A 15,071-nucleotide genomic window follows, 5' to 3' on the forward strand; every position below is an offset into this window, starting at 1 on the left:
CTTACCGGAAACTTATTTCCTGAACCAAGGACTGTTTGAGCAGTGGGTGGTGCTGAAGTACAGTCTTTAGTTGGGGTGGACCACTTGGGATTACTTGCATTAAGTAAACGAATCAGCTTGTTTTTTGCATCCTCACAAAACGTATCAATATTCTAAGAAAATAAATTGGAAAAGCTGGTTTGTAAAATGCAAACCTATACATTCATATGTTTTCAGAAAATGTTACCTTTAAAACCTGAAATAAAAAAATGCAGACCAGAAAAAAAATGAGACACCCCAAATTTGATAGCAACTGTCAAATAATTCACCAGTATAAAAATGCAAAAGCTACATCAGTGATTAAGAAGACCTTAATTGTTAGAGGGAGAGAAGGAAAGAGGGTGTGTGTGTGAGGGAAAGAGATATCCTGGGTCAGGAAGATGTCCTGGAGAAGGGATAGGCTACCCACTCCAGTGTTCTGGGGCTTCCCTGGTGGCTCAGCTGGTAAAGAATCTGCCTGCAATGGGGGAGACCTGGGTTTGATCTCTGGGTTGGGAAGATCCTCTGGAGAAGGGAAAGGCTACCCACTACAGTATTCTGGCCTGGAGAATTCCATGAACCATAGAGTCCATAGGTCACAAAGAGTCGGACACAACTGAGCAATTTTCACTTTCAAAATGAGAACGTCTTCATGTCTGTTCTAAGAATTAACTGAAATAACATACAGGCTATACCACTTCCTAAACTGTACTTCCAGAAGTCACAAAGGGTCAAATAGCAGCAGTTTGGTTATGGTTTAACCTAATTTATCACTATTTTGTTAAAATTTTAAATGATATGTAAATGAACTGCCCTTGAAAGTTGTCAGAGAAAATGTAGGGTATAAACAGTAAGTACTCCACAATGGAACCAAATAGTGAATGTAACCCCCAGTTTACATTTACAGCCCCCAGTTTAGAAGCCATAAATAAATTAGGGTGTTGTTATTCATGATGTACATTGAGTCCAGGTAGAATATTATACAAACTTTATATAGCTAATGCTTTTAAAATAGAATTTTATTTATATGAATTCTGAATAACATATTTCAAATATTAAATTACAGAACTAAAAGGCTTATCTTTTACAGATTTTTATTTTTACAAGTTAGCATTTATAAAATGCCAAATTTTATTAGGAGGCAGCACTGCATGGTAGTTAATAATAGTCTGGACTCTGCATTCAGATGGCTTAAGCATGAATCCTGGTTCTACCAATGTGGATGTGTGACTTCTGTTTCTCATCAATGAAATGGGAAAACAGTTCCCTACATTATAGGGATGGTGAAAAGTGAAGTTGCTCAGTCGTGTCTGACTCTTTGCGACCCCGTGGACTCTAGCCTGCCAGGCTCCTCCGTCCACGGGATTTTCCAGGCGAGGACACTGGAGTGGGTTGCCATTTCCTCCTCCAAGGGATCTTCCCTACCCAGGGTTGGTGGGGGCATTAAATGAGACTGGCTTACAAGGCCAGATGTACAGTAAGTACTCAGTAAATTTTGTTCTCCTATTTGGTATTATTTTAAATCAAAGAGGTATAAATGATAAAATAGTAGATATGGAGTTTAAAATGTTAATTTAGAAAGTGTTTTTTTTCTTTTATGGCCATTCCACATGGCATGCAGGATCTTAGTTCCTGACCAGGTTGAACCTGTACCACCTGCAATGGAAGCATGGAGTCTTAACCACTCAACTGCCAGGGAAGTCCCTAGAACGTAAATTTGCAATCTACATATTAACTGATTACATTGCCATGTGCTGTAAACCACGGGTAACATATAATTCTTGTTACCAATTTCCAGTTTGCCTACATGGTCTACATCCCTGAACATCCTTCTCACAATTTTTCCTAATTTGGTTCCTGTCAAATCATTCTTTCGTCCCTGATGGCTGTCACTCACCATCTCCTCAGGTTCATGATTAATATATGATAAAATCTCACATTATATGTCAACTATCCAATTTTCATAAAAGCTGCCACTTGCTTGACATCTGACTGTCAAAATAGGAAAATGCCAACATGTATGGTAATGCTCAAGGCTAATTTTACCTCAACAGTATTTTTCATTTTGTGGAATGTCTCTTGAAAATGGCCCTCCTTAGGACTGGCAGAAAACATGGAAAAATCTCCAGCAAATAAAGTAGGAATTCCCAATTTACACCCTGGTCGCCACTGGAGGTTGCTTGCAGCAATTAACATGTGAGGTTTAATAATGTCCTCATTAAGATCTATCCAAAACTTTATTGCCAATAAATTATGGCATTCATCTGACAAATAGACCAAAGGAGCAATACCTAAAATGGAAAAAACAAAAGCCAGAAAATAAAAAACTTCACTTATATATACTGGATAAATTTTTAAATATAAGGAAACTCTTAAGTATGGCCATTTATTTTGTGTATGCTAATAGTAAAAACAAACCAAAATAACTAAATTTAGGAAAAGCTCAGGATTTTAAACAGCTCAGGACCTGTTGCTTATGGTGCTAACATTTCAACGCAGTATGACAACACATTCTGTTACAGAGGCCATGGGGAAGCAGGAAACATGTAAGCTGAGTAGTGAATAGGGAAAATTCATCAAGATGGGAAGGAAGAGGGCATTCTAAGCAAAGTGAATGACTTTTTCAAGGTAGGAATGTTAAATATTTTAGTGTGCCAAGAATGTAAAACTAAGTAGCTGAGGTTTGTGGGGCGGTGGCTTAAGGCAGGAGGCTGAAGGCTTTTTCAGGCATCGGAAGGAGTTTGTATTTCATTTTCTAAGGGACAGGGAGCCACCGAAGATTTTAGGCCAAGAAACCTCATGATCAGAGTTGGGTATTGGAGAACTGGTACTTCAGGTTTAGGGTGGCACTTTGAAACTTTCTAATAGAAATTTCTCCCACTAACACTTGACATCAAACTAAATAAAAAAAGAAAGAAATGTCTACCAATAACATACAAATAAGGCATATCCTAATATAAAGTTTAAGAACTGGTGATGAAAGAAAGAAACAGGTTGTAGGACAGAATGAAGCACAACAGGGCTCAGCTTCTAGTCTCCTTCTCCACACTGGTAAGAGAACACACATTTTAAGAATTCTTTTATTCTTAAATCTGAAGAAAAGCAAATAGAAATAATCAGAAATAATGAAAACGGCTCTAGTCATGGGTTGAGTTGTGTCCCCATAAAAGATGTTGACATCCTAACCTGTGAATGTGACCTTACTGGCAAACAGTGTTTGCTAAAAAATCAAGTTGAAGTTTCATTTCAGTACATCCTGACTGAATGTCCTTATGAAAAGGGAGAATTGGACACAGACATGCACACAAGGAGACTGCCAGGTGAAGAAGGCAGAGCCTGGGTGAGGCATCTACAAGCCAAGGAAGGCCATAGCCTCCTGGCAACCATCAGAGGCTGGGAGTGAGGCACAGGACAGATTCTTCCTCAGAAGGAACCCACCCTGCCAGTACCTTGATTTTGGACTTCCAGCCTTCAGATAATATGTTGCTTAAGTTTGTGGTTCAGCAGATGAATGAATACATGGGGCTACTTGCTGAACTAGGGAAAATGATCTGCAACACAGTAACTTCCAGGGATAATGGGAATAAACAGTGGATAGCAACTAAAACACCCCACCTTCATACAGTAACTAAGAGGGGAAAAACTGTTCTTCAATACCACAGAAAGAGAGAGTCAACTGCATGAGGTGTTGGCAGGTCCCTCTCACACAGCTCACCTCATCACCACAATCTGCTGTGGGACCATTAGAACTAGTCTTACGTCTGTCTCCAAGAGAAACTGTGCATCCCACACGTGCAGTCCCTGGCCTCTGCACACTGCCTCTCTGGACACCGTGTCTCACCTCTCCCTTGTCAGCCTCACCTCTCTCTGTGGTATCAAATGCCTCTGACAGGCCTAAGTCAGGCCCTGGCTCTTTTCTCTACCTACTCCCACACCCAGTGACCTCATCCTGTCTCCTGAATTAAAGCATCACCTGTATGTTGATGACTTCCCAACTTTTATCTTCAGCCTAGACCATTCCCTTACAATATCCAGCTGTCAAGTAGAAATCTTTAGTTGATAAAGCTCCTGGCCTTCCCTGCCCACCTGTTTTTCTTGCGTACTCCCCTCTATATAGTAACTCCATTCCTCCAGCTGCTCAGACAAAACCTCGGCCCTCACTCCTTGATTCTTCTCTTCATCCACACTGTCCCCCTACCTTCAAAATACAACCACAATCTGACTATTCCTGGCCACTCCCTGTTGCTTTGTTTGCTCCAAACTATTATCAATTGCCTAAATTTCTACAATAGCCTCCAGCTGATTTCCCTGTTTGGAGTCTCACGCCCCCCTGCAGTCTATTCTCAATAGAACAGCCTGCGTGATCCTGAGAAAACCTAGTCAGAGGGTGTCACAGTTCAGTTCAGTGGCTCAGTCGTGTCTGACTCTTTGCAACCCCATGGACTGCAGCACACCAGGCTTCCCTGTCCATCACCAACACCTGGAGCTCATTCAAACTTAAGTCCATCCAGTCAGTGATGCCATCCAACCATCTCATCCTCTGTCGTCCCCTATTCTTCCTGCCTTCAATCTTTCCCAGCATCAGGGTCTTTTCCAAAAAGTCAGTTCTTCGCATCAGGTGACCAAACAATTGGAGTTTCAGTTTGAGCATCAGCCCTTCCAGTGAATATTCAGGACTGATTTCCTTTAGGATTGACTGGTTTAATATCCTTACAGTCCAAGGGACTCTCAAGAGTCTTCTCCAACACCACAGTTCAAAAGCATCAATTCTTCAGTGCTCAGCTTTCTTTATAATCCAACTTTCACATCTACACATGACTACTGGAAAAACCATAGCTTTGACTAGACGGACCTTTGTCGGCAAAGTAATGTCTCTGCTTTTTAATATGCTGTCTACGTTGGTCATAGCTTTTCTTCCAAGCTATGCACTCAATATGCCAGCAAATTTGGAAAACTCAGCAGTGGCCACTGGACTGGAAAAGGTCAGTTTTCATTCCAATCTCAAAGAAAGGCAATGCCAAAGAATGTTCAAACTATCACTCAATTGCATTCATCTCAGGCTAGCAAAGTAATGGTCAAAATTCTCCAAATGAGACTTTGACAGTACATGAACCATGAACTTCCAGATGTTTAAGCTGGATTTAGAAAAGGCAGAGGAACTGGAGATCAAATTGACATCAGTTGGATCATAGAAAAAGCAAGAGAATTCCAGAGAAACATCTGCTTCTGCTTTATTGACTATGCCAAAGCCTTTGACTGCATGGATCACAACAAATGGAAAATTCTTAAAGAGATGGGAATACCATACCAGACCACCTGACCTGCCTCCTGAGAAATCTCTATGCAGGTCAAGAAGCAACAGTTAGAACTGGACATGGAACAACAAACTGGTTCCAAGTTGGGAAACGAGTACATCAAGGCTGTATATTGTCATCCTTATTTAACTTGTATTGACTTATTTAACTTCTATGCAGAGTACATGTGAAATGCTGGGCTGGATGAAGCACAAGCTGGAATCAAGATTCCCGGGAGAAATATCAATAACCTCAAATATGCAGATAACACCGCCCTTATGGCAGAATGCAAAGAACTAAACAGCTTTTTCCTGAAAGTGAAAGAGGACAGTGAAAAAGATGACTTAAAACTCAACATTCAAAAAACTAAGATCATGGCATCCGGTCTCATCAACTCACAGCAAATAGATGAGGAAGCAATGGAAACAGAGAGACTTTATTTTCTTGGGCTCCAAAATCACTGCAGATGGTGAATGCAGCCATGAAATTAAAAGATGCTTGCTCCTTGGAAGGAAAGAGGGTGTCACTCCTCTACTTGAAACCTTCAGAGAGAGAATTCATGCAAGGCCCACACCGTAATTCAGTCCTCCACTGCCTCTTCCCAGCTGTTACTGCTCACTCGCTGGCCGCTGCTAATGCTTTTAGGCACCAGGGTCATTCTCTAACGTGACCTTTGTCACTGCCACTCCTTCCTGGAATGTGCCCCCCTGACCCCGACCAAGATGCCCACATGCCTCTCTCCCTCTAGTCCTTCAGGTCTCATCCAGATGCCACCTTTGCAGTGAGATCTTTCCTCACGTTGCTGTCTAAAGCTGCAGTCCTCTCCCCTTCCCCCATCCTACCTGTCACTCCCTCCTTCATTTTCTTCCTTAGCCACACTAAGAAAACTGGACGTGCTACTTATTTTGTTTGTGATCTCCCTCCCTAGCCATAATGTAGGCTCCATGAGGGCAGGGATATTTGCCTGTTTCTCATTGCTATGCACCTAGGCATTTAGAACAGTGCCTGGCACATGACAGGCATTCAATAAATGCTGATTGAAAAAACTGAATAAACATTACCCACCCTCTATAACAATAATAATGATGTTTGGAATCACCCAAATATGACAAGATGAAATAAAAATGCTACAAAAACCATGTAGTATATTAACATACTATGGTTAAAGAAAAACCCACAAAGCACTAAAACGCAAGTAAACAAAAACACATTAAGCAAAAAAGAAAAGAACATAGCACAGCCCAAAAATAAAACTAAAAGAAAATTTCTGAAGTCTTCAAAACTGACTCATGCTATTGTACTTAATAGGAACATAATCAATAAAATAAAAGCTTGGATATGAATATTGGATGAAAAGTAGTCCTGTAAGACAAAAAGGAGACTGCAGGATCAAAGAAAGAAACTGAGGACACCAATAAACTATAATGGGACAAATGCATGCATTACAAATCACAAGGAATAAAACATATTGCAGAAATTACTAATATACAATCATGGTGAATGGAGATGGAAAAGACAGAAGCAGAGAAAAGGTTAAAAAAAAAATCCAACATAAGACTAACTGCTGGCTTTGAAGTAGAAATCCTACTAAGTGAAATAAAAAATTTATTCAAAGATATTACAGAATTTATCTGATACAAAGAAAGCACTGAATCTACAGATTATTATTTAGCTGCACAATGTAGTTTGTGGAATCTTAGTTCCCCAACCAGGGATTGAACCTGGGCCCCCTTAACAATGAAAGCACCGAGTCCTAATCACTGGACCACCAGGGAATTCCCTGAATTTGCAGATAAAAAGGCCGTCTGTGTTTCAGGAGAACTGTATAGAGTGTTTATAAGATACAGCTTGAACTTTTGGACCTCAAAACATGTTCTTCAGACATCTAAACATAAAAAGAAAATCACCTAAATGGGAAATTTTAGACTGTTCAATGTCAAAAGAGGAATTTCTACAAAGTTCTGAGGGGAGGGAAGGAAAGAAAGCAAGATCCTATATAATTATGCCTGCCAAGACACAGTCCCAGAATTAGGGCAATAGTTTCACATTTCAAACATATGAGGAACTCCTGTAATATGGCACAGTTGAAGCCTTCTTGAAAAAAAGACTGACGATAAACCTTAGCCAAAGAGCTGAGAAAGCGAGAAGCTGTGACAGAGAAGTTGATCAACAAGGAATCCATGGATCTGAGACCCTACCCTAACCTGGCACTGTTTTAAGAGCTGACGATACAGCAGTAACAAAGTCTCTGCCCTTAGAGAGCTAACATTCCAGAAGAGGGAGATCAAAAAAACATAGTTAGGTGCTGGTGGGTGCTATGGAGAAAAATAAGGCAAAAAAGGGGAGAAATAGTGCTCAGTTGGGAGCAGGGGAAATACAGCTTTTACAAAGGGGCTCAATGAAAGGCCTCTTAGGCGGCTGCGTTTCACCAGAGGCCCGAAGGAGCCAAGGGAATGTGGGGACAGGGTTTCTAGGAGAGGGAGCAGTGTAAAGGCTCTGTGATGAAAGTGAGCGCAAGAATAGCAAGGAAGGTGTTAGCACAGCTGAAGGGGAAGGGGGCCCAGAGTTCTGGGGGGAGGGGTGGTGAGACCAAATGCTAAAGGGCCTGGCACAAAATTACCAATAAATGGAAGGCTTTTGTGCTAAAGTTGAGACATAAGCTGGGCACATAGTTTGCAGATAAAATCTATGGAACAGGGTATGGAAGGAGGAGTGAACCATGTCATATTGATGGAATAAAGTAGAGATTAATTTGCCTAAGATGTTAAAGAGTAATAAAAACTGAGGTAGGAGGTGAAGGCTTGATAGCTCAGTTAACTGCAGAAGGAGATTATTTTGTAATCATTACTGTGGTACAAAACATTTTCTAGCAATTTCTTTAAGTAGCACAGAATGGCATATAAGTTGTTTCCTTGTGATATTCTAGAACTGCCTTTAAGAATCAAGTTAAAACAAATGTACTTTCAAATCACTAGTTACCAAACTTGTCAATTAGTGGCTTCAGTTAATCATAAGGAAGATAAATTTTCAAATATAATGCTTTTCCCAAAGCATCCATAAAAAAGCTACCATTAAATACACTGTATATTACCTATTTTTTTCACAACAGAAACTACAAATCCTATTAGGTCCACCTCAGAACAAGGCGGCTGGAAGTCTGAATCCAATAATTTGTTGAAGTGAAGGGGCTCCCTTGGCTGATAGATTTGTAATAGAATTTCATCTGAAGCCTACAAGAAAAAAAAATCAGAAAAATACATGGATTCTATAAACTAATACGCATTTATCAAAATTGAAAAATTATGAGAAGTTTATACCGGTAGTTGTTGATACTGAGTCTTTTTTGTTGCTGTCAACTGTATGTTAGCTTTTTCATATTTACTCTTAGATTTTGATGCTGTGAGATGATAGATTCTGTATCTCTTTCCCTCTGTTAACAGGGAGTATAGTTCTGATGATGGACGCCAGATATTTAATATAACTATTGAGAGAAAGAGGAAAAAGACAAATTATAATGGAAGAAATGATAATCATTAAGAATCTTGTTTAAAAATAAATACTGAGGACTACAAAGATCCAAGGGATATATTGTCATTTTGTGGGCACTGGGAGCCCATTTTGTCTCCCCTGATATATACTCACTTAACTCTTGATCTACCATTTGAAATAATTTAATAAGATAATAATTTTTTAAACTTAAAATTGATTAAAAACAAAAACTCTCCATACTGACCTGAATCTTTTTCCTTTCTCTTATAGCTCATGATACGCAGCTTCCATACAGGTGTAACGTCCCTTGGCAAAATCTGTTCCCCTTGCTCAGCAGACTCCATAGCCTTCCTGAGTTCCACCTGGATCTGGGCTTGCTTCTTATCATTCAACATCTGTCTGTGATTATTCAAGGCTCTTAACTGCTCTTCACTAAAATAACCCTGTGGCCAATTGGTATATTGAGGCAGATGATTTTGGAGTATAAAGCAAACAAAACAGAAATAAACCACCTCATCTAGTGGAGACGAATCTCTTTAAATGGGGATAAAATACAACAGAATTGAGTTCATGTTAAGGATGTGACAATATAAAAATTGAGATTTATGTAGTCAGTTTATCACATAACAGGTATTTTCAAGTGCCTTAAACAGTTTACTAATCCTTGTGACAAATTTACCTAGGGCCAAAACAACCCCTACGTATAAATATACTGTAATAATCATAATGATCAACACTGACATTATAAATGCATCTGAATGCTTATGATATTTCAGAAACAAGTCTATGTATGTGTAATGTATTAATTCATTTAATTCTTACAATAATCCTATGAGGTAGGTACTGTTATTGTTTCCATGAGGTAGGTGATGAAGCTGAGGTACAGACACAATAAATAATTTGCAGAGCCATACAGGCAGGGGTTGGCTCAAGAGCCCTCCATTTTTAGCCCCTGTAGTATAATTTCATTAACTCTCTGGAACAGTAGATACAATTTAAAACAGGTATGTACTATAAGCACTTATCTCTGTCTCTACATTTCTCTCCCAGTCATTTAGCAAACTGGTGTTTGAACCTCCTAGGAATCTCACCCAGTGTTAACAAAAAATAAAGGAACCAAAAATAAAATAAATGGGAATTCTGACACATAACCCACTAGACTGCTGCTGACTCACCCATGTTAATACCTGAGTCTATACTGGGAAGGGGGACCCTGTGCCTTACAAAGATATTCCTAAACAGGCAGTGTTTAGGTTAAACGTTAATTTTAAAAAAATTATGTGATTTCAGATGCCCCACAACAACTAAACATTATCACTGAAAACATGTCCTTTTAACAGATATTTTAGAAACTGATGGCAATTTCTTTCTCTAAGAATGATAATGATACCTTTCTTTCAGTGAATCTCTTAGAACCACATAAACTTAGACCCTTAGAGATAAGCCACCCTCAGGCTTTCCCAGGCAGATGGTGGTGGAGGAGGTCTGAGGTCTGTCCAGCTACACAGGGCCAGGGTCTAGAACTTAGTCTCCCCGCTCTCATCCTGCCCCCTACTTTCTCCTTGTAAGTAAATTCTATAAAAGGAAACCAGAATAATATTTTGTTAAATTTTATGGATGAAATTAAGACCATGTTTTCATAAGCGTCAACAAACATAAAGAGACAGAGACAAATAATTTCTCAGGAAAGCATAACAAAGCCATACAGACTTGTAGCAACTGTACTCGCAGGCTTGAAAATCAGACTCACTATCCATTGAGACAGTCTGTGTTGTAACATTTGGGAATACAGGGGAATTCTATTCAGAACAGCACTGCTCACTCTCTGAGCAGAGCAGTGTTTACTTTGAGGGCCCACTTAAAGCCATATACATTTACTGTCATCAAATAAATGATATTAATCAATAAACTGTCTTCCTAAAATTTCCCCTCTTCTCCCTATTTAGCAAAGTAATCTTAGAAGTTGCATTAATTAGATACCCAGGTGTCTAAAAATTTGGGAAGTAGATTACCTTAATATATGAAATGATGTTTTAATAATAACATTTATATAAAACTTTGCAACAATACTCTGTATATACATTATCCAATTTGATTCTAAAACATCTTTTGTGGCCATTTGACAGCTATTTTATCTATTTGCTTAGCTAATAAATGGTAGAGCCATGGTTCTAAAGCCTGTGCTGTTTGTAACACACTTTAGTGTTACAACTAACTATCCTTGAGTAGAGGATCATGAAATAAACTCTAGGCAGGATCTGAAGAGCTGAGGAAACTGAGACAGTGCTTTGAAGATACTTGTTTTACCTTAAAAACAAGTTCTGACCACATTTTAAACCATATTTAATATATAAAATTATTTAACCCTCTCATCCTCTGTTTGGTACAGAAGTAGAAATGTACCACCCTGGTTTGGTACATCACTGAGGATCCTAGAAATGTACACATCCTCTTTGAGAAACACAGCATTTCAACATACTGTCTCCCGTAATGACCAGATGAGTGATGACAGCTTCCCACCTTGAAGGATGAAGACTAAGGCTTCACTTACTTACTTCCTGCAGGCCCACTTACTGTCTCACCTCAAGGTAACTTGGGTCTGGCGCGTTCTTCACAGCTTCATAAAGTTCTGCACCATCTTGCAGAGCACGGACTTGCTGTCTTGTTAGTGCACGTGATGGTATACATTGTTCTGTCACATTTTCTAGAGAAAAAACACTAAGTAAGCTAAACTATGAATTTAAGAACACTGAAAACTATAGAACTCAGCAAAAAAAAAAAAAAAAAGCACCCAAAGAAGGGAGGTTAAAAATAAACTACTTATCTGCTAAAAGTTCTCCAGGAAAATTTGAAACTAGTGTATTAATGGTTTAAAAAACTGTCATACAGAATTTACTTCATTAGAACAATTTGTAAATTAAAGTAAATGATTTCATGATTCACCTAATTATGAGCTAGTGGTAATTTTAAGCAAATCAAATATTGAGAATCCCATTTTCCTTCAAATTTATATAGAACATGAAGCTAAATAATAAAATCATGAAGAAATGCAGAACATAATATTTTCCACAATAAAAAAGGTAGATAAGAAAGTAAAATTTCATGTCTTTTAAGCATAAAACACTATGATTTTTATTATTCAAATTGATGCCACTGGGGAAAACAAGCTCAAGCTCCAGGTATAAAAACATAAAAATTAACAACTACAAGAGCAAAAATGCAAGTTCTGTAACACAGATAAAGACACAGAGGATAGAAAATGACAAATGGTTTGGGGAGAATAATCTGATAGTTCTTTCCCTTGTTTTCCTTTCTCTAATACCAAAAATCGATGCCACAAATACTCTAGTTACTAAAGCTCAAGGGGGAGTTTAATTAAGACTTCTGAAAAGTGCTGTAGGTCTATAATGTTTAATTGCCTAAGGCAATTTGTGAGGTTCTAAAAACTGTGGTGAATAAAGATCTGATATTTTGGGGCCAATTCAATGCTTATCTGTATATCTATGTAATTTTTTTTTTAATCAAAAAATTCAGATTCAGAATCAGAAAAAAAAAATCTATTACTCAAAATGAAACAATTAACCCAATTAGAAGCTTCTAAAACTTTATTTTCATATGAAAAAAAGATCTTGTAAACACAACTCATTTTACCTTCATGGTCTTCAAATTCTGCTTGAATTTTAGTGAACAGGGCTTCCAGCTTCTTTTGCTGAGCTTCTGCATATTTTGTTGCTTCCTTTTCTTCTTCTCTTTCATTGCGAAATATGTATAATCCAGTTGATGTCTTCTCCATCCACTGTTAATAATGTGTCAAACAGAAACATATGGTAGGGAGGGATCATTCAAATTAATCGTCTCTATGGGAAGAAATACTCCCATGGATACAGGAGCCTAGTGGGCTCTGGTCCTTGGGATCACAGAGTCGGACATGACTGAGCATGCAAAAGAAGAAATACAGAGTAAGTTTCAAGAATATATCATACCTGTATAGGGTATGCTCTCTGAATAATTATATCAACGCAACCAACATTTCCTCCATCGCTGAAGAGTGATGACAAGGGAAGAGGAAGAGGTCTGGGATCAGGGGAGAATCCAAGTTTGGCATACCAGCAAGCAGGTCGAGTGCTATTAGCAGAAATCTAGACAAATTAACAAATTGATTTATAAGTGAAATATATATTCACTTCTACTTCAGATTTCATAATTTTCCTTCTTTTAGGGTTGATCTCACTGTGCAACTTCAGAATCATGGAGACAGGCAGTCTAAAAATGTCTTAGGGACAGATCCATAGTGAAGGGCTGGGAATAAGAAAGACCAACACTGAACTTAGCAGAAACTGTACTAGAAGCAAGGTAACAGAAGAAATGTCTTCAAAATTCTGAAGGAATTATTTCAACCTCAAATTCTGTATTCAGTCAACTTTGTAATAAGATAAAAAATTACTGCATGTTTCCTTTCTCAAGAAGCCTATGGTAGTTGTCTGCCTTAAAACCAGGGAACAAATCTAGAAAGATACGAAATCCAGGCTATGGGGCTTCTAACACAGAAAGAGGTGAAAATAATCTCAAGAATGGTAACTGTGCCACATACATGGACAATAACCAATTGGGAACTGAGCAGGAATATGGAGAAATCCGAGGAATCTTCAGGAAAAAGAAATGAAACTGATAAAGGTATTTTAACATAGTGAGATGATTTTTATGTGGCTCTTGTGTGGAAATGAGTTGGTAATAAGGATAAAAGAAAATTAAGAAAAACAAGACAAGACATTTAATAACTCCAGGGAAAGCAGTAAGTTGTAAAGAAAGGAAATGTAAATCATAGTATATTGTATGCTGAATTGAAGCCCAAGTTAATAACAAATTATCTCTTTAACTTAAAAATGATTAATTTATTAAAATGCTTTCCTGAAATAGTGATTCAAAATATAACAGAAGTAAATTCTTTACAAGGTTATTTCATAAGTGAATCTGAATGTGCAACATTGCAATCATTTCTGATAGCAATATTGTAGACTATTCAACACTGACAAAGTCCTGTTACCTAGGTTTAAATATACATAGAGATGAAAAGTGTACTTTAGTATTATATATTCAAGAATCACTGAGACTTGATGTTCTAATCACACTGAAACAGAGATCTGGCCTAGTCACCAGGGTGGAAGGTGAGCAATATTATGAGGACAACATGGTGGCAAGAGCTCCAAGTATAAAAATCAAGCATCTGATGCAAATTTACTCCTATTCTTTAACTGCAACCCACATTGTTTTAGCTCAATAAATATCTGTGGCTTTCCCCCCAAAATATTTAACTATCTGAGAAACCTGCCACTTACACATACAGTATCAGTACATTTTTCAAAAACTGAAACATAATAGGCATAAGTAAATTTAAAATGTAAATGTAAAGCCTCTCTAGAATTTAACTGAATCAGTGCCTGATTTTTACCAAGAGTGTGCATGTATTTAACTTACCTTTAACATAAGAGATTCTGGGGCTTCAAGAGGTGTACAGGCATCAGGAGAGCCCACCAGCTCTGCTCCGTGAATTACGATCTTCTGACCCACAGTCAGTCTACCGTTCTTTAGGAGAGCTGAGAGGGGAGGGTCCACCTGGGCCTTAATAGCATACCATCCATCTGTAAGTTGGACAACGGCCACCTTTGTGGTATCCACACTGCTAGTCTTATTGCTAGAAGGTTCAGATATATCTGTGCTTAATGAAATTATTTCAGAAACACAGAGAACAAGTGTTTTTGCAGCTGTGTCATCCCTTTCCATTATCTTTTTTATCGCTGATCTTTTGCTTCTATCGATTTCCACATCATATCTAAAAAGAAATAGAAAAATGCATTATTTTAGGAATTGTGAGTCTAGAATTTCACTGTAAGAAAAAAGTCACTGAAAAATTGAGAATAAAAATTAAATAACCTTTACTGAAGAAATACCAAGACCAAAGAGAATTTCAAAGATGATAGTTGGCATTATATTAAGTTTTATACTGCTAAAATGAGTTAAATATTAATCTTCCCCAAATGCAATAATGCTTTACTTGTCAAATTCATATTCTCACGTGCCAAGAGTTTGAGAAGAGGGGAGGACAAAAGGGAAGCAAGAGGTATATAAATGTGCAATTGATCTTAAATGGGGCTGGAGGGTAACATGAGAACTATGCTATGCAAGTGGGGTAGCAACTATCATGACAACTGGCTAGTCATCCTTTATGATGGACAGTCACAGGTGGCTTACAAGTCTGACCCATACCACAAT

General features: G+C 38.1%; 2 protein-coding genes across 10 annotated transcripts in view; one reads left to right on the forward strand and one right to left on the reverse strand.

Annotated features, from left to right (window-relative positions):
- N4BP2L1 (NEDD4 binding protein 2 like 1) overlaps nt 1-15,071 on the forward strand; it is a 63,928-nt gene that overhangs the window by 26,728 nt on the left and 22,129 nt on the right. The window contains exon 6 of one of the 9 annotated variants that reach the window (XR_011466307.1): nt 11,191-11,389. The exons of 3 other annotated variants lie outside the window; for them this stretch is intronic. Coding sequence is in view for 3 of the 6 variants with exons in the window: in XM_070380457.1 (XP_070236558.1) it covers nt 9,072-9,206 (135 nt within the window). In the remaining 3 variants the exon portion in view is untranslated. Of the gene's footprint in view, nt 1-9,071; nt 11,110-11,190; nt 11,390-15,071 lie in introns of those variants that run through there. 5 more of the 9 variants (XM_070380459.1, XM_070380462.1, XM_070380457.1 and 2 more) reach the window with 5 other exon arrangements.
- The window catches only part of BRCA2 (BRCA2 DNA repair associated), a 39,212-nt gene continuing 35,366 nt past the window's right edge, over nt 11,226-15,071 (reverse strand). The window contains exons 18-21 of the mRNA XM_070380442.1: nt 14,277-14,631; nt 12,785-12,940; nt 12,453-12,597; nt 11,226-11,505 (exon numbers count right to left, since the gene is read on the reverse strand). Of these exons, the coding sequence (XP_070236543.1) occupies nt 11,372-11,505; nt 12,453-12,597; nt 12,785-12,940; nt 14,277-14,631 (790 nt within the window). The 3' untranslated portion in view covers nt 11,226-11,371. The remainder of the gene's footprint in view (nt 11,506-12,452; nt 12,598-12,784; nt 12,941-14,276; nt 14,632-15,071) is intronic.

The sequence above is a fragment of the Bos mutus genome, chromosome 12 (genome assembly GCF_027580195.1).
Source record: "Bos mutus isolate GX-2022 chromosome 12, NWIPB_WYAK_1.1, whole genome shotgun sequence".
Classification (NCBI taxonomy): Eukaryota; Metazoa; Chordata; class Mammalia; order Artiodactyla; family Bovidae; genus Bos; species Bos mutus.